We start from the raw sequence: 25,861 nt of genomic DNA on the forward strand, positions 1-25,861 counted from the left end.
TCCTCAGATGCATGTTAAATAAACGCGCGAAATTTTACATGGGTCTATCAATATTTTTAAATATAAAAATATGATTTGATAACAGAATGTTTCAATTCACTGAATATATTATAAATAATTGCTATCAATGCAGCATATGTATTGAACTTAAGTTAAACGTGTGACTAATTTTGTCTACGTTCATACACTACATGTAGATAGTAGAACTTCAATGGTAAATGGCATTACTCTTCATAGTGAGAAAGACGAGCTTTCTTCGTGTAAGGGAAATGAACCCCCTGCACGATTCTAGTATATTTAGTAATTCGTACATCTAGAGTCAAATTTTTCTTGCAAAGATTACTGTGCCCATAAACGTGGAACAGGAGTGGCCACGTGACTCGGAAAGTGACCAATCAGCTGTTTAACTTTGTCGTGCCGCCAAGCTCGTCTCTATTCCGTACTGTGCACGCGGAAGCCAGAAATTCGTGCGTTACTTTCGCGAACAGACGACCGTTCTGTTAAGATGCTTGGTTCAGTTCAATAAAGAAACGGCTGACTTTTATTCTCGTACGTGCATTCAGACATTTTTTCCACCGTATATTCGCGAATTCTGATCTCAAATGGTTCTATATCATAGTCGCCATTTTGGTGATAGACCGAGCCAAGATTAGCGAGTGTACCTATGATCTTTTTATTTTCACTCGGCATTCGGTCGATCGTCGTGATCGTCGGTGACGCCGGGACAGAATTCTAACCTCGAGGATGACGCAACAAAACAAAACGATGAACTTTCTCATACATGACGCGAACGGTGAGTATGCCGAGTGCGCGCCAATTATCAGCATGCTACACTTCGATGATAATGTCTCGAATCCCTTTCATTTCTGCAAAGACCGTTTATTCCCTGTATTGTCACGTTCCTTCTGGATCCGTGCACACATTTCTATCATATTCTTGACAATTCTTGTTAATTACAAACCTCTATAATGTCTTTTCTTTCCTCATATTCATATTGGTCATATGCCGCGCATCCTCATAATATTTCTGAATTGCCTTCAATAAGTTACGTTTTCCACTTTAATTTCATACTTGGATGACTACATTTATCTAGTCCTTTAATTCTTTTATCCTATTTTGCTTTAAAAATGTGTGTACTTACTTTATTTGATTGTTGAATCGAAGAGGTCACTTTTACTTCCCAGTACTCTTATTCAAATACACAGACACTATTTTTCTTTAATGTATCAGTAATAGACACTATAATAAATTAGAAAGAGCATTTGTTTAATACATTAATGTCAGATATTTATCTTCATTGGTATTATATAAAAACATGTGTCTTATAGCTTTAAGTTGTTTGAGGTAATGATAACATTATAACCCATTAAATTTTCATCTGGTATTGTATCTATGAATCATTTTTTAACAGGTTTCATTTCACTAATCATAGTTTTATTTTTCTTTTGAAATGGTTTACATATCCAGAAAGCACTGAATATGTTTTTGTTTTCTCTTTCTTTATACAACCATTTGTTTGTTTCCTCATATTTATGAATTATGAAAGCGAAAGTTTTAATTATTTTAGGTCATCCACAAGTGATAAAAGTAGTGCAGAGTACAGCCAATAAGGCCTTGGGTGGTATTGTCAGTACAACAAATGCAGGTGGCCTTAAGGTCTTTAAGACTCCGAGCCAAGAATCTCAGGTATAATATTTTGATAACTTTTGGAGTTTAATTTATGAATTGATTATATTTGGTAATGACAATTATGAAAATTTATATTGAAATACTTCTGTTTATTATCTTCTTTAAATAAATTTAATTGTCAATTTATCTATTTTAGGTTTTGTCATCGAACGCACAAGTTCTTAGAACTATTAGTCTTCAAAGTCCTTCAACTCCTGGCCAAAGTGAGTGATTATTCTAAATAAATATCATATTTTATCCTAACCATCTAGTGTTGGATATGTTAATTAACATGTAGCAATTCCTAAAATAGTAACTATATGCATATCAAAATGTGATATATCAATTAAATGCATATCAAAGTTAGAAGATTTTATAAAATAATTTTTTTTTTTATTATTGTAGGATTGGTTACAATACCATTGCCAAATACAAAACTGACAACAGCCAAGGCTGGTGAACCAGTGCTGACCAAGACTATACAGTTGACATCTGCGCAAATGGTATATTTTCTTAATGACAGTTTTATCTTAATATTTCATGAGAAAATTAAAGAGTTTATATTAGTAAATCAATTTTTCATTGATTTATGAAGGGAAAGTTAATTTATGAATAAATGTGTTGATTATTTTTTTTTCTTTTCTTTTAATCCAGAGTGATATAAAACAGGCAATAGTGTCCCAGCAGCAGCAACAACAACAATCCGGTAATCAACAAATTGTAAAAGATGCAAGTGGAAAAACATATATCAGTCCAATATTGGATCACAGTGGCTCTAGGAAAAGACAAGATGTTGACGGTGGCGATTTTGTACCAGAGTAATAATGCATTGCTTACAATGTTATGTATCACATGCTGTACAATTTAACATCACAATTAATATGTTTAATTTATTTGTAGTAAACGAAGAAAAACAGAGAAAGTAGGCAAAGGATTGCGTCATTTTTCAATGAAAGTTTGTGAAAAAGTGAAAAAGAAAGGAACGACGTCATACAACGAGGTTGCGGACGAACTCGTTGGGGAGTTCACTAATCCTGCTCACATAAACTCCTTAACAGATCAGGTATATTGCTTTCGTTTGTTCGTTTTAAACAAGAAACATTTAAGAATGAATGAAACATGTTGTCCTTATTTTGCAGCAATATGACCAGAAAAATATTAGAAGACGTGTGTATGATGCTCTGAATGTTTTAATGGCAATGAATATTATCTCAAAAGAAAAAAAGGAAATCAGGTGGCTAGGCCTACCAACTAATTCACTTCAGGAATGTCTGGCACTAGAAAAAGACAAAAAGAAAAAAATTGAGAGGATTAAAGCAAAAACACAACAGTTGCATCAATTAATTCTTTCACATATCTCTTTCAAAAATTTGGTGGAGCGTAATCGTGTCAATGAAAGTCTGCGTGGCCCACCGAAACCAAATTCTGCTATACAGCTGCCATTCCTGATTGTGAATACCAGCAAAAAGACTGTCATAGATTGCAGCATTTCGAATGACAAGTACGGTTTTTCAGACCTGCATACTTTTACCGTTGTAAACATTCTCTTTTCTCTTTCATTTTGTTAGTAATCAATCGTGTGTATTGCAGAACCGAGTACCTGTTCAATTTTAACGATAAGTTCGAAATTCACGATGATATTGAAGTTCTAAAACAAATGGGTCTAGCTTTTGGTAAAGAAACTATTTTTTTTTTTGTTATTGTAAACTAAAATAATATTTAAGAGATTGTACTGTCGTTGAAAATGTTAAAACAGCATTAAGTAATATAATTAATGAATATTTTAGGTCTAGAGAAAGGAGAATGCACTGAGGAAAATTTGCGAAAGGCTAAGTTGATGGTTCCAAAATCACTTGAAAAATATGTTGAACGTACGTTTTATATGAAATCGAAATTTTTCAGCTTAACTTTCGATTCGTTCTATAATGTTGTATATCTTTTTAGAATTGGCAAGTGGTGATTTGGAGAAATTTATCCCAGTGACCATTCCTGGACCAAGTACTTCAATGGAAGACCTGGACACAAAACTGGAAGGTTCTCGACCTCCTTCATCTTCTCACACTTCACTTTCCGAGGATGTCCTGTCGCCACCCTCGCAGTATTATTCCGAGGAAGAAGATGAAGAGGAGGAAAGTGATCAAGACGACCAAGCTGATAGTGATCTCGAAGTTAACTAGCACCCCGAACGATTTTCTCGGGGCTGGACTCAGGGTTAGTATAAATTCGCAAATTTAACGTTATTTGATAGTATATACTCGAGTATTTCGTAATCTCTAGGCTGCGTAGATCATGTGTATGTTAAAATATCCCAATATTTTTACTTTACAGGATACTCGTCACCGTTAATAGCGTATTCGACATGGTTGTCATCGATATCGCTCTCACTCTCGTATGCCATCAAGATGGGTACGAGTAACGGTTATCGGGGGTCTCTTGCAAGTGGAACCTCGTTGCCACCGTTGATAAAACTCTGTTAATGTGAAATGAGGATGGTCAAAAGGTGAATTAAATGTCGATTGGGGCCAAGGAGAAAAACAAAAAAAAGTGAATGCAAGCAAACAGAAATCGCGCAGAAACAAAAATTGAGAATAAGCTTTAGAACGTCTCATCTGAAAACAAGGAGACTTTCGATGCATGTCGATCGACAGGATCCGTATTATACAGCGCGACTGAAACCCGGGGTGCTATTTTAATTGTGCATCATCTTAACAGGTTTATATGACTAGCATCTATGTATTGTAAATTATAATCTTTACAATGATATCGATATTAATGTGTACGAGACATTATGACCAGTACTCATTTTCTTATGGCACGTTTATAATTAATATCGCCCGAGCTAACGTACCAAGATAAAAGGTATCCTGAACGCGGGCACACGTCTGATTCAATTTCGAACTAAAAATAATAAATTGTAATAATGTTAATGAATTGTGTACATTAATCTTTCTTCCTTTATTCATTTGAATGTTTCAATACTGGTATTGTCTATTTCAATTTTTATATGCGCATTTAAGGATCTAATATTAATAATGCATTGCATATGTTGTTTCAATGCAGTGTTTATTATCTTTACTCTATTTTAAATCATAGTGGACAGAGTTATTCTAATAAATTGTAAGATTTTGATATAAAATTTGCTTTTATTTATCAAAAACTGCAAAAAACAATTTATTGTTTCTACAGTTGTAGTAAACAATTGAATTTAAGTAAATATCACCTACATTCTCCACAGCACTAGTGATAGGACAAAACATTGCTTCAGTCAAGGTCATCATCATCGTACAAATCATCGAAATCTGCAGAGTAAAAGAATTATTTCTATTATCACGTCAATAGTAGTAACAATAATATCAACATAATAAATTAGACTTAAGATAAACAATCAAATACCATTGAAAAAGTCTGCATGAACTGCTTTTTCACTAGCAGTAAGATCGACTAATAAACGGCTACCTCCAACCTAAAACATTTCTTACTTGAGTAGTCTGAATTAAATAAATAACTGATGTGTAATTAACATTATGTATCTAACGTGTACCAATGTACTTTTAACCAATGTTTTTTCATTGTTAACGTAATTTTATGCGCAATAATTTTTATGCGAACTTAACCTTAAACTAATTCGATTACCTCTTCCAATTCAATGAAGGATCCTGCACCTTCCGGGAACATTTCGTCTGCCACTGGAGTGGGTTTCATATTGCCTTAAGCTTTAATTGAACGAATTCTCTGTAAATATTAAAGCGAATTCTATGTTTTGACAGAACAACTGTTCTCACAACTGAATGAAGCTCTTTAAATCTTTCAGCACCCTCTGGCGATGATCAAACGAAACAACAAAATCCTTTAAAGTTTAAAATACACTTTTTCTAAACATTTATTTAATTTTAATTTGCTTATTTTGTTCAAGGTGTGTCAAGGACAAAAACGTCTTCAAAATTCTATACCGATAAACGATATTTTTTGCAAAAAGTTTCTTGATATGATGATTTGATATTATATTCTACAAATTCAAATTCCTCGTAAAGGTATTTCAAAAACAAACAGTTACAGCCGCAAAAGGAATAAGCAGCAATTCTACTTTTTGAACTGAAGGGCTGAAGAACAACAATCGGGCAAGTTGGCAGTTTAAGAACCTTAACACTCGTATTTCTTTTTTTTAAAAAACTGTAATTATTATTAATCGTAATAATATGATTATTGACAATGACGCGGCTATGTGCACATTAAAACACCTTAATCCGTATCTTACAAGACCAGCTTTTTCTTTTACATTATATACAGTAGCTAAATATTGTATTATTTCACTTTGCAATATAATAAAACTATTTATATATTTATATATTTATATATATATGTCTCGCGTATGTGTCCGGCTCGTCGTATGGGCCCCCGTTCATGGTCACATGTGGACGCGTTTAACGGTTCTATTCTTTTCTTATGAGAAATTCATCGTTATCGGATTTTTTCCTATGCTTAGCGTAAGTAAGAAACGATTTGAAATAAAACGATTTCGCTTGGCGCACTCTCTCAATTTTTCATATCTCTCCTCTCCCCATTTTCTCTGTACAACGTAATAGGCTCCGCTAAGGCTCCGTTTATCGCCGACGAGATTTATGTTTTTTTCTTTCTCTCTTTCACTCACTCACCTATTCATTCTCTCTCTTTCTCTCTCTTTCTCTCTCTTTCTCTCTCTCTCTCTCTCTCTCTCTCTCTCTCTCTCTCTCTCTCGCGCGCGCTCGCTTCTCTTTTCCGTTCTCTCTCTTTCTCTCTTTCGCTTCCCGGCTTCCAGGACAAGTAACGTTTATTCCTCCTCTGAGAATTTAGGACTCTAACTATTTATAATATATAATATTAACATCCCTTTCAATCCTAGAACCAGTCGACACAGAAACTATTGAAATCCATGTCTTAATTTCAGCCTTGCAAACTTTAATTTTCTTATTTACAAATTTATTGTGACGAACGGTATCGTTTTGTTCGTCGTCGAGTCCACGCAGCATAGCCAGTGAAATGTAAACAATTGTTGAACGAAATCGATGATATTAAATAACAAAAAAGAAGAGAATATTGTACGTGTCGCGCGTGAACGCAAAACTGATGTCGTGCGAGACACTGACTTCCGGTTCACTGACAGCTTACAGATTTTTCGGAGTTGATTTACAAAAGGAAACGAACAAAATGATTTTATACTTCTGTGACGTACAGAGTATTCTGCCTGCAATTGTTCGGAGAATATTCGGTCAAGTAATGCGATATAAATAAAGGAGTTCTTTGAGCGAAAAGTAAAAGCGACTTTCGAAATCTTTGTGCCAAGTCCTTCAGTGGCGTCGGTTAAGCAAGAAAACACATAGACGAGTACGCAGATAATTCTAGGTAATCGTAGCATATTGCACCGTAACGTCCTACAGAAATTTATTACAACTCATAAATACGCTGGTAGGTTCGTGATCCTCTCATTATACCAATAAAACGGTTGCCACTAGAAACCGATATAAAGATACAAAAAAAAATTTACAAAAATTTCTTTTGCACTGTTTCCGTTGATCACAATCTCCCCGTTATCATTTGCGGCGATTCCATTAAATGAAACCCTTCGTAAAATCAATAAACAACGAGCAACAAGATACTTAAAAAAAAACATTACGAGGTATTCGTAAACATTGAAGAAACGTTTCGTTACGTTCTCTTGCATGGATGTTGATGTTTTAAAATTCGTATAAAAAAAAAAGGGGAGACTACAATTTTGAACATACTAGACGAACACGCGCGCATCATCGTACAACGCAAATGCGACGCGACGGCAGAGGTTTTACAATCGGCGTCAATAATTTAAAAGATGTAATAAACAACAACTTAATAAAAAAAAGGAGAAAAAAAATAGAACGAGAAAAGAAAAACATTGAGAATTCATCGTACTGACAGCAGAAGAATTTATCGCGACGCGGATGCGGCATTTCTAAAGGGACATTCTATACAGAACATATACACGCATATATAATATATGTGTGTGTGTGTGTGTGTGTGTGTGTATAATATTGTACACATATATACATATATGTGTATAATATTGTACGCATATAATATACATATATAAAGGACAACATTAAAAGATACAGAACTACAAATACACAGAAATTATCGCTAACGTGAAAAATCTCCGCGATACATACTCGTACAAAATGTCCGATTCTGACTCCGAACTTGTCTCAATGAACTCGGAACGAAAATTCCCATGATGGTGGCAATTAAAAAGAAGAAAAAAAAAAGAAAAATAGAAAACGGAACGATAAGTACGCAACAGCGGACGTAACGAGATTTGCTGACTGGATCTGGGATGAAAGTACACCGGTCCGCGCAGAGAAATTCCGTACCCCGGGATTCCGAGCGAAGAAATTATGTTTTATTATTATTATTATTATTACTATTATTATTATTATTATTATTATTAATATTATTATTCTCTTGTTTAATTAATTAACTTCCTTCGTCACCTCACAACGAAGGAAGAAGCGGAAGTTACGCAACACGTAACGACAAGAAGAAATCTTCTTCCGTTACTGACGCCGCGGCGGAGTCCCAAACGAGGACATTTCTTTTTGCGAGAGAGAACGCAACACGATCCACATCCGGATACGTCGCGATATATATATGTGTGTATATATGTATATATACATATATATATATACATATATACATATATACATATACATATCAATATCATATAGTGCGTCTCACCCAACTTTGTCGCTTGAAACATTCTCCCAAGTTCCAGAGTATTTTGAGAAAGATTTATTTTAAATGGCTAGACTGCGGACCTTTATGTGGTCTTCAGTTCTCATAGAATATCATGGAATTGAAATTAAAATTGAAATTGAAATTGAAATTGAAAATTGAAGTTTAAAGATAGGATGATGTTAACTGTTAAAGGATTTAGAAAAATGAAGAAATGTATCAAGTATATTTAACAATCTTATTATAAATTTATAATTCATTGCTTCTTAAACGTTGATTAGAAATGCATAATGCCCGTAGTCTAGCAACATCACTCTGTTCTTTTTCTTAACGAATAATTCAGTTTATATATGGCTTCCATAGATTTTGAATTAATACGTATATCAATAAGTAATTCATTATATTCTTCAATAAGGTACATGTTAGTTTAAATAAAAAATATCTTATATTTTGCTTAACGAAAATGGTGTAAAGCGATGGAGAACATAGACAAACTAATAGTAAAGCAGAGGAAGATTTTGGTTTCTTAGAAGTAAACATAAATTTGTTGGAAATTAATGGATTACTTATTGATGTACCTAATATTAAGTAGCTGCGCATATAGTGGTGGATATCACAGATTGTAATACTAGACTATGCTTTCATGAATGAAAATTATTTTCAAAGACCATCCTGTGTAAAATTAATGTATTTGACTGTTTATAAAGTGTTGTTTGGTTAATGAATAAAACACGTTGGATATTAACTAAAATGAAGTAACATAGGTTCTTAAAATTTGGTGTACAAAAACTGTTGGAGTGTACTTTGACTAATAAAATTCATTCGTTCCATAAGCAACAACCTAATATCAAATGCTATGAAACATATCATGTAATGAAAAACAACAGAGTGACCTTAAATTTTGTCGTTCGTTTTTCGAATGAATATACAGTGTATACAAAAGGCATTTAGTTTATAATATATATGTATATATATACATTGAAGGGGGCAAAGAAATATACAACAGAGTATGTTGTTTCAATGCTTATTGCGGTCGAAGATTAAGTTAGAAAGTTTTAATAGTATAACAATTTATAAAATCTGTAAAACCTTTTGTACCTACTGTATACTTAATACATGCAATCCTGGGGAAAATTGTATTGCCGTACAAGTACAAACTCTTAAAAAAAAAAACACCGGAACTTGCGGAAAATATTTCTAGCGATAAAGTGAAGTACAATGTATCCTCTTATAGTCCTGTCAAACAGTGAAATGTCTATAGAAACGAGACTCCGTAATTACGCAGCCGTCCTCGAGGGTATCGAATGTATTTCGACGTGTCTCGATACGAGATTACCGATTACATACATGTACATACATATACATATATATATATATACATACACATACATATATACATATATATATATTCATATGTATATATAAATATATCAAAGTAAACACGTAAAAACCACGAGGCGAGCGAACGAACTATGTATAATGCTATGTATAATATATATATATATATATATACTATCGTATAAAAACATACTTCCTCTATAGAACTTATTTACACTAAATAAGAATAAATTATTAACATTGTACTCGGTGTAAAATATACTTTTTCATATATATAATATATATATATATATATTATATATAAAAAAACAGAACGACGTTCTGACAATTAAGATACTATATATAATATCAAATGAACTCGTAAAAACGATGAAGAATGCGTGCGTTATACGGTTCTTACGAATTTGCTTTGATTGACGAGGTTTACGCCGTGCGTAATTTTATTTATATTTACGGGGCATCTCTACGGGCAACTGCGTAATCGTGGAGAACTATTGCAGGTAGACTATACGGATTCATTGAATTTCCGCGTTTTCCATTGGAAAAAGGCTGTCGCGCAGCTGGATTGTCCTCGTGACGGATATTTCTTCATTTTTAAATTATCAGATAAATCCACGTATAATATCATTCCTCCCATCACTTCAAATAATCAAACTAATAACGTTTCAACAGAATCCAAACAATGATCAAAAGATGGAACGCAATTATGCAATGGAATATTTAATGTATTCATCGATTAAATAATATTGCAATGATTCGACGATTTCTGTAAACTTAAAATTAATATTAAAAACAACGACAATGCTTATGAAATTATCTGATAATTCTTTTCTCGGATTTCTCCGCCCGATGTACACACGTTTGTTCTACCGCTTTGTTTTATGCTATTATTATTATTATTTTTCTTTTTTTTTATCTAGTGTAAAATGTAGAGCGACGACCTCTTGTCGAGGGAGGGGAACCACTTAAGTGATATCCAACGGTTTAATTAAGGAGGTTACCGAACGTTTCTGCACGGCCCAGGACTGCCTGGAAGATCGGACCGCGTGGTAAAACACAGCCATCACGTAAGCTTCGCACTGATTACAAAATTCTCTCGCGTGCACTCACACACACACACACACACACACACACACGCTCGCCCAATCATTCATTCCTCTCCGTCTCATCGACTTAAACTAAATACAATCGTAGATTACAACTATGTACAATTAACTAGTTTTACTGCGAAGGGACTGCCGAGGCCGTATACGAAGCACTCCCTGAAAGCATCTCACTACCTTTAAATGAGCTTTTAACTCTTTCTTGTAAATGGAAATTCAGGCACTCAAGAAAAAGTGGAAAAATCACAAAATAAGTATAAAAGAAGTTGACTATTTTGCTATTGTTTTGGAACATCTATATAAAAAATCACGCAACTTTTGAGCAGTCATATTTTCGTCTCTTATTATTTAGATATTCGACAGAAAAGTGTTACCCTATTTGTACTGTTAAAAATTATGGGGGCACTTTAAATTCTAATATTTAGCGGCATACGTTGAGCTACAAGAGTAATCACACAATAAGTGCATAACAAGAAAGATTTAATTTTTCATATCATTAATTATGTTCAAATATATATATATATATATACATATATATATATATATGTATATATGTAATTGTATGTTGTATAAAAACGTTTGTAGCAAATGTAATTTTTACTTGTGTATATTACTACAAACGTTAATATACACGTATGTTACATGAATGTAATGAATGACATGACAAATACAATCATTTTCTTTACTACATTCTTATTGTCCGAGTACTTTTCTCCCGCGCATTATGTACAAGATTTTCTAAATGAAAGAACGTAAAGTTGTTGAATTTTTCGTGGATCCTCTGGAGAGATCCTCGTCAACGGCCTCGACCGGTTCTTCGTCTGTTCTTTCGCAAAAGGAAAAACACAGACATTTCGTCGTCGTCGCCGCGAAATGGCACGCCCGTTTCGTCTCTCGAGTATTGTTAAGAATAAAACCGGATTTCTCGAGGAGCATAGGTTCTTCGATAACGTCGGAGAATGTCCTTTGTAGCGAGTCCGAAACGAGTATATCTTAGAAGTTCCTATCACCTTGTTTCCTCTCACCAAACTGAACACTTTCGATCGCCGTGAGAAGGTGAAGTATATGCAAAAGACGTTCATTCTTAATATCGTGGAAATGACAAAAAGACAATTAAAAATGATATAGAATAAAAAGGTTTGAAAACATCACCATAAACGTTATATAAATAATTATTTTCTATACAACACTGTAAAATTTTGTACAAAATTATAAAAGATACCGTATTATGGGCTTAATGGGCACTGACAACATTTCTAATCCTCGATGTATCCACAGTTTTTCATTTACAAAAATTTCCTTTTTTCTTTCTTTCCCTCTTTCTCGTTTGTCTATCTATAGATCACTTGAGGTTCTTATTTCAAAGTATTTTCTGTTGAAACTCGAGGTACCTGAACAAGTACAGTGAATCGCAAAAATGTTCGAACGTAAATTTCGAAATATTATCGTAAACACGATGTAATGTAACATTCAGATTCGTGCTTGACAATTTTTATAAACTCTAATAAAGTAACCGGAGTTTGTTGTACAAGTATTTTGTTCCAAATGTGATTCAAAAAAATTAGTATTACTATATGTTACATTATATTAACAATTACGTTAGATCGTAGATAACTTCCAGTTACAGTGGAACAAATGCACTTCTACGGGATAAACTGCGCTTCATTCTGTATAAACTTTGAACAACTAAAAATCGTACATTATTAGTAATTAAAAATATTTATATATTTTATATAATATATAGTAAATAAACTAATAGTAATTATACATTGTTTTTAGTAGGATAAATTTTAAAAAGATGAATGGAAGTTATTTACGACTGAACCTAATGTTTCAATACCTTTCTATCCATTATTTAAGTTATGTTTAAAATTGATATCTTACATCTAAGTCTTTTCAAATCTTCCGTTAATATATTTGTGATCTCTTAAATCTTATCGTACTCATAATATTTCGAAATCCTTGAAAGTAACTTACATATCAGGTTACAGTGCATGGCTGCGAGCGTTCGAATATTTTCGTGAATCACTATACAATAATGGCAAGAAACCGGAAGTTGTCGGATACCAGCGCACCGCTAACTATTTAAGACCTTTCTACACGACTAATTTCTTGTCCAAGTACTGGATAATCTGTAAAACATAAAAATGATAATTGTCAATGATCTTCATCGTGACAAAGAATTAAATCGATCGATCTTAATCTCTCAAATAAAACCACATTTTATGTTCACCCATTAAACCAACAACACGCTTCATCAACTATAGAGTGTCCCAGAATTGGTAACAAAATCAAAGAGACGATGGTTTCGAATAAAATATTGATTGAACAACAAATTAAAATACTTAACACAATCTCGTTTGAACAGATTTCATTGATCGAAACCCTGTAATTCGTTAAGCCAGAAATCAAAAAAATGACAATTAATTTCGTGTAAAATCGGTCCAGTTCTAAAACACTCTGTATATAGACTCCCCGGCTTAAAAGTAAAAATATTCTTCATCTGCCTCTATAAAAAGAACCGTACCTCATCAAACGCTTTATTTTGTCCACCTTATCACGGCGACGCGCGCGTTCGTGTCGCTAGCAACCGCGATCGTAATTGCATATCGAGTCCGTTTTTCGACGTTAACAAAATCGAAATTAAACGAGCACCGTGTCCTCTTGCTCCATTTACTCCACGAGTATCATTAATTATCACCTAACTTGGCATCCCTGCGGTATACTAGTCGCGGCAGGACACGCGGAGGAGTCTCTTTGCACGGGATTGCTATTGCTCTCCTCCTCTTCCTCTTCCTCCTCTTCTCTGGAGGAATCGCCGTCCTGATTCTTTGCCGTCGGCAGATTTCTCGTTTCCTCGTTCGTCAGCTCGGGACTCCTCTGCTTCTCCGTCGTTAAACCGGACTCCTCGCCGTGGACCGGGGATCCCTTCAGCTCGTAACCTTCCTGGCAACGCGTTAATTTTAACCTGATCGGTGTGACCTTCGCCGAGCGAACGTTCCTGGGTGCGCTCCCGCCTGTATCTGGATCGGTAGGCTGTTTCTCCTCGATAGTCGCGACCACTGCCGGGTAAACCGGTTCGTCCTTCGCCGGTTCCGGTGGTGGCGGACCTACCCTGCTATCGGTCGGATGTCGTTCCTCCTCCTCTTCCTCCTCCTCCTCGTCCGTGAGCAAAATCGGCAGTTCGTCCGGTGAATCGTTACCTTTCCCCAGCCTGATGATCAACTTCGGCGGCGCGGCGCCGCCTTCCAGGATCCGGACCCTGGCCTCCTTCCTGCTCGACTGTCGTTTCTTACGTTTCCCGTTCTTGTCCTTCTTGCTCTTTTGCCGGAGCTTCTCATCATTGTCGAAACCGGCCATGATCATCCGCCTGAATTTCATGCTCTCTCTGCGCAGCTCCTCTATGCTCGGTGTACTGCTAGGAATACTGCTCAGCCGTTTCTTCGGCGGTCTGATCCTGGTTCGGTCGTCCTGGCCGGTCTCTTGACCTCCAATTATGCTGTTACCGATCTTGATCTTCAACTTCGGCGGGCCGCTGTTCGTCGTGGTGGTCGACGTGGTAGTGGTCGTTGACCTGCCACCGCTGCTCTGCCTACCTCTACGACGGTCCGCGTTCACCACAGGAGCATTACCGCTCGAACTGGCTCCGTTGGTCGCGTTGCCCCGTCTCCTTTCCATGTTGCTCTCCTCCTCGTTTGCGTCCAGGAACCCAGCTGGTCTTTCTTTCCGCCTCTTCTTCTCCATGTTGGCGTCGACCACCGCTTTGTAGTCTTCCCTGGTCGGTATGCTAGTCATCGATGCAACTGCCTTTGGTATCGTTATCACCGTGCGGTTGATCGGCGGCATGATGATCGGCGCGGACGTGGTCAGATTCCCGCAACCCGGCTCGTCCATGTTCATATCTTGCGAGCAATACTGTCTGAGCAACTCCTTCTTCCGCATCCGCCTGAGATTCGACGTTCCGGAGGCTACAGAAGCGCTGGTCGCGGCCGGAGCAATGATCACTGGCGCCTGTTGAGCCAACGGCGGCACCGACGACGCGGGAACGTAATTCGCGTCGAGGAACGGACCCTTGATCTTCACCTTCAACTGGTTCCGCGAGTCCGTCAGTGAGACCTTATTCGCGTCCGCGAAACCAGAGGAGGAGGCATCGATACTGACATCGAAACTCGGCTTCGAACAATCTTCCTGTCCTTGTTTTCCTAACGCGGATCTCAGCTCCTTCTCCAGGTCCTCCTCGATGTCCGGGAGCGTCGGGTCGCTCGTGGAGACGCTGGTGAACGTTCCGAGGAAATGGTTCTCGTAAGTCTGGCCGTGCAACGTGGAAGAACTGGACGCGTCCAGGGTGGAATTATACGTCCTCATGTCGACGGGACCAGGAATCAATGGTAGGACGGTATCGAAGCTTTGCCCAGCATTCGACTCGTTCTCCACGACCGTGGAGTCGTCGTGACCCGGCGAGCAAGAGATTCTCCTGTCCTCCAGGTACTTTCTGCTGCCGCCAGGACTGGAAAGCCTTGACTGCACGCTCTCCGGCATAACGACCGTCGAGTCTCTCCTCTCGACCCCGGCGGTCGCGGCGTCCGTCGACTTCTTCCTCTCCCTCATGGTACGCAGATCGGCGATGTTTGCCTCGCTGGTCGAGTCCTCGTCCGAGTCGAAGTCATAGACCGTGCCGACCAGTTTGTTCTGGATAGAATCGTCGTGCTGACCAACTGGCGCGCCGGAGACTAACGAGAGCCCCGCGTTTTGACTTCTGCCCCGACCTCTGCCCCGTCCGCGACCGCGACCACGATAACTAGAATGCTGGGCTGAACTTTTGGCACCCCTGCCCCTTCCTCTCGCACCAGGAACACCTTTTTGAGTTTCTTGCCTGGGCGACTTGCCCGGGGATTTCCCTTGCAACGAGGTAACCCTGGCCGAGGTTCTCGTTGGCTTTGAGGGTGACTTTTTCCCTGGGTGTTGGATCTTGGCGTCGGTTAAAGCTTCGGGTATGGTTTCGACGATAGACTCGGCAACGTGGCTTTCAGGCGCTATGGCGTTCAAGAAGTTGAGGGGCAAAGCGGGCGAGTCAGTGACTTGCGTTTGTTGTTGTGTCCTGTCGATAGTCTCCGCTGGTGGCGGAACCTGCGGAGGCGGCGGTGGAGGTGGCGGCGGTGGAGTGGCTATTTTAGTAGGCGAGACCATGGCGGCCGTGAGCGCCATGTTGTGCGAGGAAGACGTGAATGCTGCGGTGCAGGGTGAGGCCTGTAGGTTCAGCGAGTCCTCCAGAGGCTTTACGTGCGGTAGCAAAGATTGCGCCGCCGGGAAAGCGGCTCCAAACGCAGGCGGAAAGAGAGCTGTACCAGGTGATGGGTATGGCAACGGAGCAGCGCAAGACTGAGGCGGAAATAGAGAGACTGGACCGGAGCCGTAGTTTGAATCCGTGTAATAACTTTGCTCCATCGAGCACGGTGGAAAAGGAATTCCCGGGACGTTTTTGTACGGCGGAATGGAATGATCCTCGGCAGACGAAGCAGAGGTGATTGATGAGGATGTAGATCTGCGAGATGGCAGAACTTGACTCTCTGCCCATCTGGTGTCGGGTCGGCCATTAACATCGTTGTACGGTGAGTTCTGATCGTATTCCTGTTGCCTGACAACGTCGTCCTCCTTTTCCAACGCTCTGTCCGTTATCTCTGCCGCCTGATCGTCTTCGGACGCTGGCAATCCTATCAAATGTCTGTTCACCATTTCCATAGGATTTTCTTCGAGTATCTGTTGATCTAGTATTGTCCTTTCAAGCGTCTCGCGTTGGCCATGAAGTATGGTATGCGGTTGCTGAAGAAGATATTGCTCTTGGATTGCGGCCGCGTTCAAGTGGGAACGCGTTAACGATTCGTTATCCTGGATCGCTTCGTTGGGGAACTGATGATTACTGTAACGATGATTCTGTGTTTCCATGAGAGCGTTCAAATGCTGGACGTCGGTAGGCTCGAAGTTATTTGCGCTCGGTGGGACCCATCTCTCATCGGTTTCCGCGCGGTCGAGCTTCGATCGTTCCACCAAGCTGACTTTATTCGTCTCACGATCCTCCTCGTAGGCCGTGTATCTGTCATTGGTACTCGAGTAACACGTTTTCCTTTTCTCGTCTATCGTGTCTTTACAGCTACCAGGACGGGCTTCGTTAGGAGCTATCACTTCTTCGGGGATTTCAACGTTATTCTTCACTTCTAAGATCGGTTGCTCCGCGGGTTCGAGAATCTTTGTCTCCTTTTCTGGCTGAAGGTTCAGTTGCTGTTGCAGTTGCGGCTGCTGCGGTTGGAGTTGCGGCGGTTGCAACGGTTGTTGCTCGAACACTTTCTCCATCGGTGGCTCCTCCTTCTTTATCTCGCCGTCCACGGGTACTGTCTCTAATTCAAACTGACTAGAATTTGACTTCTTCGAGAGCTCCATACGCAGCTTCTCTACAAGATGGAGAGTCTCCCTAGCGCTATCTTCCTTCGAGTCCTCTTTGAACCACAACTCGTTGTTGAAGGAGAAACTTAATGGCGCCGATCGTTCTTCCGGATCTCTGGATATACCGAAACCGTCCTCGTTCACCATCTCCTCAGTCAACATGTCTTGATCGAAGTCGAACAATTCCGAGACGCTCGGATCTTTGCCATGTTGCGGTGAGAATATCGACCGATTCCCGGACTTCCGTCTCTTCTGATGATCCTTCTCTATAGTCTCGACTTTTTCCGAAACGATCTTGACGGTATCCTCTTCCGGTGCCTCTTTCTGAAGATTTTCTTCCACAGGAACGACAATTTCCGCAGGCGGTGGTTCATTAAAGTTCTCCGAAATTCTTTCCGATTTCTTCTTACCAGCTGACGTCCTTTCGGGTAGGGGAACCTCTATGATGTCCTTCTTAATAGGTTCTTCTTCCGGTAGTTCTTCTGGTTTCGTTTTCTCAATGATCGTCTCAGTTTCAGTGATGTGGTTCTTACGATCTTCATTCTTAATACTTTCCTTTATCTGTGGAGGCTCTTCTATAACATCTTTCTCCTCTTTCTCATCCTCCACAGGCTTCTCGATTTTCACCTCTGAATTCTTGCTCTTCGAGATCTTATCAAGATGTTCGCGTTTTTCCAACAATTTGTCTAAACCTCTAAGCGATTTCTTAGGGCTGTCTCTCTCAGCTCTTCGTTGCTTCATCTCTTCCTCCAATGTGTGCACCGCCTCTTTGCTACCTCCAAGCTTTTTAACTTTCTTGTCATCGTTCTTAAAGGAACTTTCTGTACTTTCGTTAACCTTTTCTTGTTCCACAACCTTCGCTTCGTCCTTTCTACTACTCTCTTCTTCATCTTTCTTATCAGTTTCTTTGACTTGTTTCTCGCTCACCCGTTTCTCCGGTTTTTTGATCGTTTCTTTCTTCTCATCCTTCGCGGCAGGTTCGTTTGGTTTTCGCTTCCTGCCTTCGGGTTTAGCCTTGCTGTCTTCTTTTCTAGGCTGGGACTGCTGCTTAGCAGCCTGACCCGACTTCTTGGTAGGTCTGGACCCAGAAACACTTCTTGGCCCATCATGATCTCCAGACCCAATGAGCAGATTCTCATTAATCTCCGTTCCCGTGGTTGGTTGTTGTTTCTTGCTGTCTCTCTGATCCTGCTTCTTTGCCTCCTGTTGTTGCTGTTGTTGTTGTAACTGTTGTTCTTGTTGTTGCTCTTTGGAGGTTCTACGAGGTTCCTCTCTCTCAGTAGGCGGCTGAAACTCTGGTCCCCGCCGCCCGTCGGAAGTTTTAAGCTTCTTCTCGGGCAGCTTCTTGAGTTTCCGCCCTGCAACTGGTTTCCTTTCTGTTTCACGTTCTGGAGATGCTTTTGTAGATTGTTGTTTTCTGCTCGTTGTACTTGTTGGCGTTGGTGTCAATTTACTCTTCGTCCTATTCCCAGCGTCGCTTTCAGAGGAAGTAGTGGAAGAGGAAGCATCCTTGAGATCGTTCGAGAGCCTCCTACGACTAGGACTCTCAGAATCACTACTACTTTCTGTGGAACTGCTGCAACTGTTACTACTACTGCTACTGTCGCTGTTACTAGAGAGTACAGACTTCCTCTCACTAGGTTTCCTTGGTCTTCTAGACCGATTATCCTTCGAAAGCATTTCTTCCTTCCTCGAAGCAGATTCTTCTTTCTTCGAGGACAGTTCTTCTTTTCTAGAAGCTTCTTCTTTCCTGGATGAAGAAGACGACGACGAAGAGGAGGACGAAGATGATGACGATGAAGAAGAGGAAGAAGATGATGAAGATGACGACGAGGAGGACATTTCTTCCTTCCTTGAAGATAATTCTTCTTTCCTAGATGAAGAAGTATCATCTTTTCTAGCTTCCTTTCGTTTACCAGTTTCGGGAGATTCCTTTTTCCTTCCGTCAAGAGTTTCTTGTTCGATCTGTTGTTGCGTAGGCTTACTACCCAAACCGCTTTTTATGTGTTCAGCAGCCTTCTTTGCGGCTTGCCTCTGTGGCACGTACGCCAAAATTTCCGTTCCATCACCAAATTCTTTATCAAAATCGTAAACGTCATTATTCTTAATCTCCTTTGAAGGTTTATTTTCTTTCTGCTTCTTGCTAGGACTCTTTTCTTTTTGTGGTTTAGAAGAGGAACACTTAGGTACCTCCTCTACAGGAGACTTTACTGTTTCTGATGGAATTTCAGGCACCGAGTTGTCTTTCTTACTCTGTTGCGTACGCTGCATAATTTCTGAGGCTTTCTTTGCCGCTTGTCTTTGAGGTACTATCAACGCTGAAGGTATATACTCTTTCTTCTTGGTACTGACTTTACTCTGGTTCTCTTTGTTCTTCGACCCAGCATTATGATACGTTGTTTCTGTATGTCTGGAGTCCTTATTAAAGTTTTTCTGTGAATTCTTCGATAAATTCGCTGCAGAAAATTCTTTAACTGCTGCTTTAGTGATTAGAACCGCCGAATGAGACGTATGTTCTTGAGAGTCTGAATCGGTATCTGAATATATAGCTGAAGCTGTAAGATGCTTCGTCGTTACAGCACTTAAAGGTAATAGCTCGTCACTTTCACTGCCAGAAGCGCTTCCTAATTCCTTCTCCATGTGCTGAAGCGTATGCGACCTACTATTGACAAGCTTCTCATTCTCGCTGTTCTCTTTGAGCAACTTATCTGTATGTAGACCACCCTTCTTTGTCTTCCTACGCGACAGCTTTGCTTTCGTTGAAACATTCGTTTCGTCTTCCGTACTCGATTCACTTTCCAACTTCAGATTTTTCTTTTCCGTTGTCTTTACTTTCGTCGCATCTGTCTCACTGCTACTAACAGACGACAAATCACTACCATAAAGGTTCTTTCTTCGGACGGAGCCGTTAAAGTATAACTTTTTACTGGAGGCACCATTGAAGTCTTGCTGCTGTTGTGATTGTTGCTGTTGTTGTTGTTGCGTTTTCTTTTCATCACTGGTCGGTGATTCTATTCCAGCGATTCTGGCAACAATTGTGTCAAAGTCGTGAGTATGATCCTCAGAATCGGGGTGAGAATAAAGTCGGTCATAAATTGATGGTCCGTGATTGGCTTCCATTACTGCAGCCGCTGCAGCTGGTGATAATGGTGGACCAGACATTACCAATGCTTGCTTATGGAACGTCTGTTCTCGTAATCTTAGAAAAGATCGACAAAGCTTTTCTCTTCTGCCCACCATATAACAAAGATTTCTAACTCTTTCCAGATCCTGTCGTAATTGAACGAATGTCCTCATTTTCTCGAGATCTGCTGCTTGACCCTGATTGCGAGATCCACTTCCGGAAAGCTCTCCGCAGCGTGGTGCTAACAGTGGTTTGTTATGGCCAGCCTAAAAAATCAGAATAATAATTAATGAAAATGTATTTACTTTAACCAGAATTAAAAGAAAAATAATATTAAGTTTATGTAAAGATTAGTTCATCAATGTTATAAACTATGAAACATAAATTTTAAAATTAATTTTTATATGTTTATTGCACTTAATTGTCATATTTAATCAACTTATCAAGTTTTCAATGTCACTTACTCTTCTTTTAAGTTTCCAGTAATTATAAATGTAGATAATGCCTTCAGGATCCACATCCAACTGTTGAGAAGTAATGTCCTTCAAGCTCACATGCTTGTCAAATTCTGCTTCTATTTCTTGCAATCTAATGTAAAATATTTCATCTTGTTAGTGAAAATCATTTTATTGTATTGAAAAACGTGTTTCAATGAAGGAAAAGCACTTCAGTTTTAATGTATAAGAAAATTACATATCAAATAGTATGAAACATTAAAGACAATAGAATAATCAAAATACATACTTTGCAGCTCGTGCTTGATTCTTTTCTTCGGAAGTCATGTCTTTTCTCTTGCGCCTTCTGGATTCTGCATCTTCAGAGTCTGATCCTGCTTTCTCCGCTCCACTTCCTATACTGCCTCCTGCCCCTTGAACTTTATCTTTTGTGTTCGTTCTACTATGTTTCTGACAGTAGGACTGTAAAGCAAATATTTATACTTTGTTTCTAAAAAGTTTCAAAACTCAATCATTTTTGTGTAAATTGTGTAATCACTTCCTCTAAAGTTCAATTTTTGTGTTCATACGACTTTTGAAAGAATTTGGTAAATATTTTTCTTTTTTCTTTTTTTTTTATACATGCATACATGCCCAAATTGTATTTCGTTTTTTTTTTTTACAACATTGAAAGTAAATTCAAAGTACCCTTAATTTTACTCCATCATCAGCCATTTCATCTTCAATGATTGCCTTCATCTCCAAGCCATATTTGAAGGCACACGTCACGTGATAAGCTGTCTTGCACGTCTTTATGCTACACTGGATACAAGCACCGACTCTTTCTCGACATAGCACACATATTAGAGCCCATCGACTTTGCTGTAATCAAAGTTTTGTTGTATTAATACGAAATGATATAAATGCCATTTTCTACATAACAACTAATGTAATACATGCATTTCTTAGTAAAAAATACATTCACTTATTCAACACATTACACATACCGGAATACTGGATATTTTAGTGATAGGTTCCATCCTTTCAACACAGCCAATGCTAACTTCTGGGATCCATAAAGCACAAGAGACATGAGCCCATTTTTGGCCACTGCGAGTACACTTCATAGCACCACCTTTGTTAGGACAGAGAACACAATCTGGTCGTTGACTTAGAGAACAAGTTCTGCATAACCAGGAACCATCTGGTATTGAAGTAATTCCATAACAAGCTTGATGTACACATATGTTGCAGCAGTCACAAAATACCATTTCATTTCCTTCCTCAGAATCAGGCTAGTGGGAAATAAAATGAAAATAGGATTTAGTTATTAGTTCCTTCTTTTACACAAGTTGATATCATTAGGAAAACACTTACAGATCTACAAACATCACAAATTACATTCTCGTCATATTCAATGCCAAGACCTTCCTCGTTTTTTACAATAGTCTGTATTCTTTCCCAACACCGAACTTCCAGTTCTTCTATCACGCGTTCCAATTGCGATTCCGTGATTGGCAATTGACCAGCCTAAAATATTGTCGATTAACATGAAAGTATACCCTTTAAATTAAACTCTTAAAGTTCACAACAAAATGGTACAACTTAAACATTTACATACATTCATTATAATAAAAAAAAATAATCTGCATAGTTTTGACATCATTTAAATTTAAAGTAATAAACAGTCTACTGCTTTGATAAGTGCGCTATTACTTATAATCTTGTGTTATTAATTACTAAAAGGAATGCAAGTACTCCTCTTAAATAACTTAGTCAAATTAAAAATATAATCTATAAGTGATACAAATTAAAAATAGAGAAATAAATAGACTTTGTAGTAACTGGAACACTATTATATAAAACTCATTTACAAAAACGGAAAAGTAAAATTTCAAATGTACCTGGGCACGTTCACCATTTAATACATCCAACCAAGCAATATCAGTGTCATCAAGGTCATAAGCACAAGCTTTCTCAGCCCGTGCCGGTGTTGTGCTTAAATGATGGTCTTCTGGGTTGAAGTAATCGTCACGCGATATCCTTACGAATTTCTTAGGTCTAGGAAAGTATTATTACCAAAAAAAACTATTAACACTAGTTTAAAAAGACATTGAATAAATTCATCTTCAAATAATTCTTTCATAAGATACATTCTTTACATTTAGCATGCAGTTTTTGTTCTTTATAAAACTGTAGTTTTTAATTAATAAACAATAGATAGTTCCATAAAATGTTATGCACTATTACAATATAAACTGCACTTCCATCACTGACCTACTTTTTTCTTATTATAATAAGAAAGATATCATTATTGTTAATACAAATACATTTCTGTAATTCATAAGTCAAATGATGTTAGCTATTTCTAATATAAAATTATGCCATTTAAAACTTTAATAATCATTTTACTCTTTTTAATACCGTTTTCTTAAAACAGTATTAACTAAATGAAAATTATTCAATTAAAAAAGGACTTACAGCTTGAATTCAGAGTGCTGCTTTACAGGTGCTGCCTGCGTGATAGTGACTGTAGGTTCAGGAAGGGAATCTGGGTTGACAGGTACTTGAACACCTCTTTCCCATTCTTGTTTCCACTGATCAGTAATGACCCAATATTCATTGGGACTTAGTGGTTCACTGTCAGGTAATTTCATCGCACTGATCAAATCCTTACGAAATAATTCTGCTGGAGCCTCAGCAGAGGAGCGATTGTATATACTAGAGATTTTGATATCACTAAGTGGTCGGGGGGTCCAGGATGCCCCTCCTTGACTGGACGACGCCATCGTCTCCTCCTCTTCTGAGGGCCCCATGGTAGCTGCCAGCGACGACGAACCCGTCGCTGGACCCAGCCTACATTTGCGCCTTTTGATTGCGCCTGGGCAAGACGCCAAATCATTGTCGTTTCTATTTATTCGTTTGCCTCGCTGTGCCATTCTATTATACCAAGTGAGCTAGCGGTACGTGGCACGTGCAGGTGAGCCGCGCACACCCTGAAAAATTTTATTCTTTTCAGTCAAACAAACAAAATAATTCAATTAAAAAAGAAACAAAACAGTAATAAATCTACTCACTACATAGTCGTCCATGTATTTATTATCTAGAAAGTGGATTCCTCTCGGAGCTGTAATGAAGGAAAAAAAAAACAATTGGAAATTTGAACCACTTAATAGAAAACAAAAAAAACTAGACTTAAAGCTTATTCATAGAAACAAACGACTGGTCTTGGCACTAATTGTGAGTTTCTGTATAAAAATGATACTTTTTAAAAATGAAAATGTATTTGGTATATATTATATTATTTCAATAAAAAGATTAGAGAATGAAGTTTTCATGCTACGATATAACAGAATAACGTATAATTATAAGTCAACTACAAACTGAAGGCAAAACAATGTATACAATTAACAATTCTTGTATTATATCAAATAAATGAAAATCAATAATCATTTATACAAAAACAATTAAAAAATGGCAAATCTAAGCAATGAAAAAGAATGTAAACAAAACAATGCTGTATAGCATTGAACGCATAGAAAAAAAGAGTGGACTGTAACTACTCGATCAAATCCACTTCATATAATTCACTTTGAAGCAAGATGTTTAAATCTAATTGGAAATACTACCGCACAATAGAGAAAACTAAAATATACATAACAACTGATACTTCACAGTGATCACAAGTGCAAGACACAAAGCATTCCTTCGCAAAGTAAATCTACAAAGATACCACTCTGACCGAGAGGTATTTAGTAGCACAGATTCACAATTCAAAAAACTGGCGCACAATAAAGTATATCATATATGATTTCTAACAACGTAAAAGTTGTTTGAGAGCATAAAAATTGGACAATAGGGCTGATGGTATGAACCGATTGTATTGCAGGGGGTCTGCGGCCGTTGATCCTCGATGGCCGCCGCGGAGAGGTTATAAATGGGGCAGTCCAGCAGGAAGAGTTATAATTCGAACGAAATCGTTTATCCGTAACGCTATAAGGCCCCGAGCAGTTGCAAAAGCACAAGGATCTTCGAGAAACTGGTCGCCGTGGCGGGTGGCATGTAAACATTGCGACGGAGTTACTCCGCGGCGACGCTCGAGCGGCGCCGAGGCTCGACCGTGAAGGATCGCCGTAAGACTTTCGATGACTCGACACGTGGAAGTCGAGATTCGCGGTCGAGAATAGACGTTTAGAAGAAGATCGGGCGGAGAGTCGAAAATGCTCACGGGTCCATTGGGCTGGTGGTGCTCCTGCTGGCCGACAACATTGACAATACAGATGGCGACAGGCTCGACTCGCACACGAATCTTGGCACTCAGGTATACACATCTGAACGCACACGTATGTGAATTCGAATGCACATGCACACGAGTGTAAGTAAATACGCACACGCGACGTGAATACACAGGTACGCACGAATGTGGATACAACACAGGCGCACGGTACGGACACGAACACGCGAGCACAAGTTCGACACGCACACGCAAACATGAACACGCACGCGCGCGCAAGAGAGAACCAGAACGTAAGAGAGAGAGAAAAAGATAGAGATGGTCGGAAGGCAGTAAATGCCTTATTATTGATCTATCGACGGAGAGGGTGATTTCGCGCGCGATGATGCACGTGACGAATAATAGCCGGTACGTCTGATCGTGAAAGATCGAATTATTCTTCGATCGGTAGCTCCGAGATGGCAGTAGTCCGAGTACGCCTCTGTCACGGCAGCCTAACCAAGATGTCCTCATTAGCAATTCGAGTCGCAGCCGCGACTAGCTCGGTTTTACTCACTTCGTGGGCCGAGGGCTCCTGCTGAGCTCACTCGACGCCCTCAAATAGCCTCCGTAAGGACACCCGATGGCTTTCTTCCTCGCGCGGTGCACCGAATCGATATTATATTTACATTAATGTGGATACTGCTGTTTGGCGCCATCATGCCTAAAAAAATAACTGTCTGAGCGCGGAGTCACGTGACCCCGCGAGAACACGGTGAGATCTTGCGATCGCTCTTATCTGCGA

The 25,861-nt window shown here is 38.8% G+C and overlaps 3 protein-coding genes across 7 annotated transcripts; 1 reads left to right on the forward strand and 2 right to left on the reverse strand.

Moving 5' to 3' along the window:
- Positions 1–345: 345 nt before the first annotated feature.
- Dp (transcription factor Dp) lies at positions 346–4,723 on the forward strand. The gene is made up of 11 exons (XM_031981551.2): positions 346–793; positions 1,568–1,686; positions 1,826–1,892; positions 2,074–2,171; positions 2,323–2,486; positions 2,569–2,731; positions 2,808–3,169; positions 3,259–3,341; positions 3,456–3,539; positions 3,613–3,879; positions 3,997–4,723. Exons 1-10 carry the CDS (start codon positions 745–747, stop codon positions 3,843–3,845), a joined length of 1,422 nt encoding a protein of 473 aa, XP_031837411.1. The 5' UTR covers positions 346–744; the 3' UTR covers positions 3,846–3,879; positions 3,997–4,723.
- Positions 4,724–4,791: 68 nt separating this feature from the next.
- On the reverse strand, positions 4,792–5,505 carry LOC143176931 (COP9 signalosome complex subunit 9). The gene is made up of 3 exons (XM_076374495.1): positions 5,302–5,505; positions 5,062–5,131; positions 4,792–4,967 (listed from the first exon to the last, which is right to left on the reverse strand). The coding sequence occupies exons 1-3, from the start codon at positions 5,368–5,370 to the stop codon at positions 4,930–4,932; spliced, it is 177 nt and encodes a 58-aa protein (XP_076230610.1). The 5' UTR covers positions 5,371–5,505; the 3' UTR covers positions 4,792–4,929.
- Positions 5,506–5,820: 315 nt separating this feature from the next.
- Positions 5,821–25,809, reverse strand: rno (PHD finger protein rhinoceros). 5 transcript variants are annotated; one of them, XR_013001486.1, is made up of 11 exons: positions 25,634–25,809; positions 23,921–23,970; positions 23,325–23,839; positions 22,748–22,904; positions 22,221–22,373; positions 21,851–22,138; positions 21,552–21,725; positions 21,154–21,326; positions 20,874–20,997; positions 13,375–20,675; positions 5,821–12,979 (listed from the first exon to the last, which is right to left on the reverse strand). XR_013001486.1 is itself a non-coding variant. In XM_076374487.1 (11 exons), the coding sequence occupies exons 4-11, from the start codon at positions 23,780–23,782 to the stop codon at positions 13,545–13,547; spliced, it is 8,658 nt and encodes a 2,885-aa protein (XP_076230602.1). In that variant the 5' UTR covers positions 23,783–23,839; positions 23,921–23,970; positions 25,072–25,571; positions 25,634–25,809; the 3' UTR covers positions 5,821–13,544. The 5 variants fall into 5 exon arrangements, 4 of the variants coding, with proteins under 4 accessions (XP_076230602.1, XP_076230600.1, XP_076230601.1 ...); XM_076374487.1 differs by adding an exon at positions 25,072–25,571 and having other exon boundaries at positions 5,821–20,675; XM_076374485.1 differs by having other exon boundaries at positions 5,821–20,675.
- Positions 25,810–25,861: the final 52 nt, after the last annotated feature.

Source organism: Nomia melanderi, chromosome 2, assembly GCF_051020985.1.
Source record: "Nomia melanderi isolate GNS246 chromosome 2, iyNomMela1, whole genome shotgun sequence".
Taxonomy (NCBI): domain Eukaryota; kingdom Metazoa; phylum Arthropoda; class Insecta; order Hymenoptera; family Halictidae; genus Nomia; species Nomia melanderi.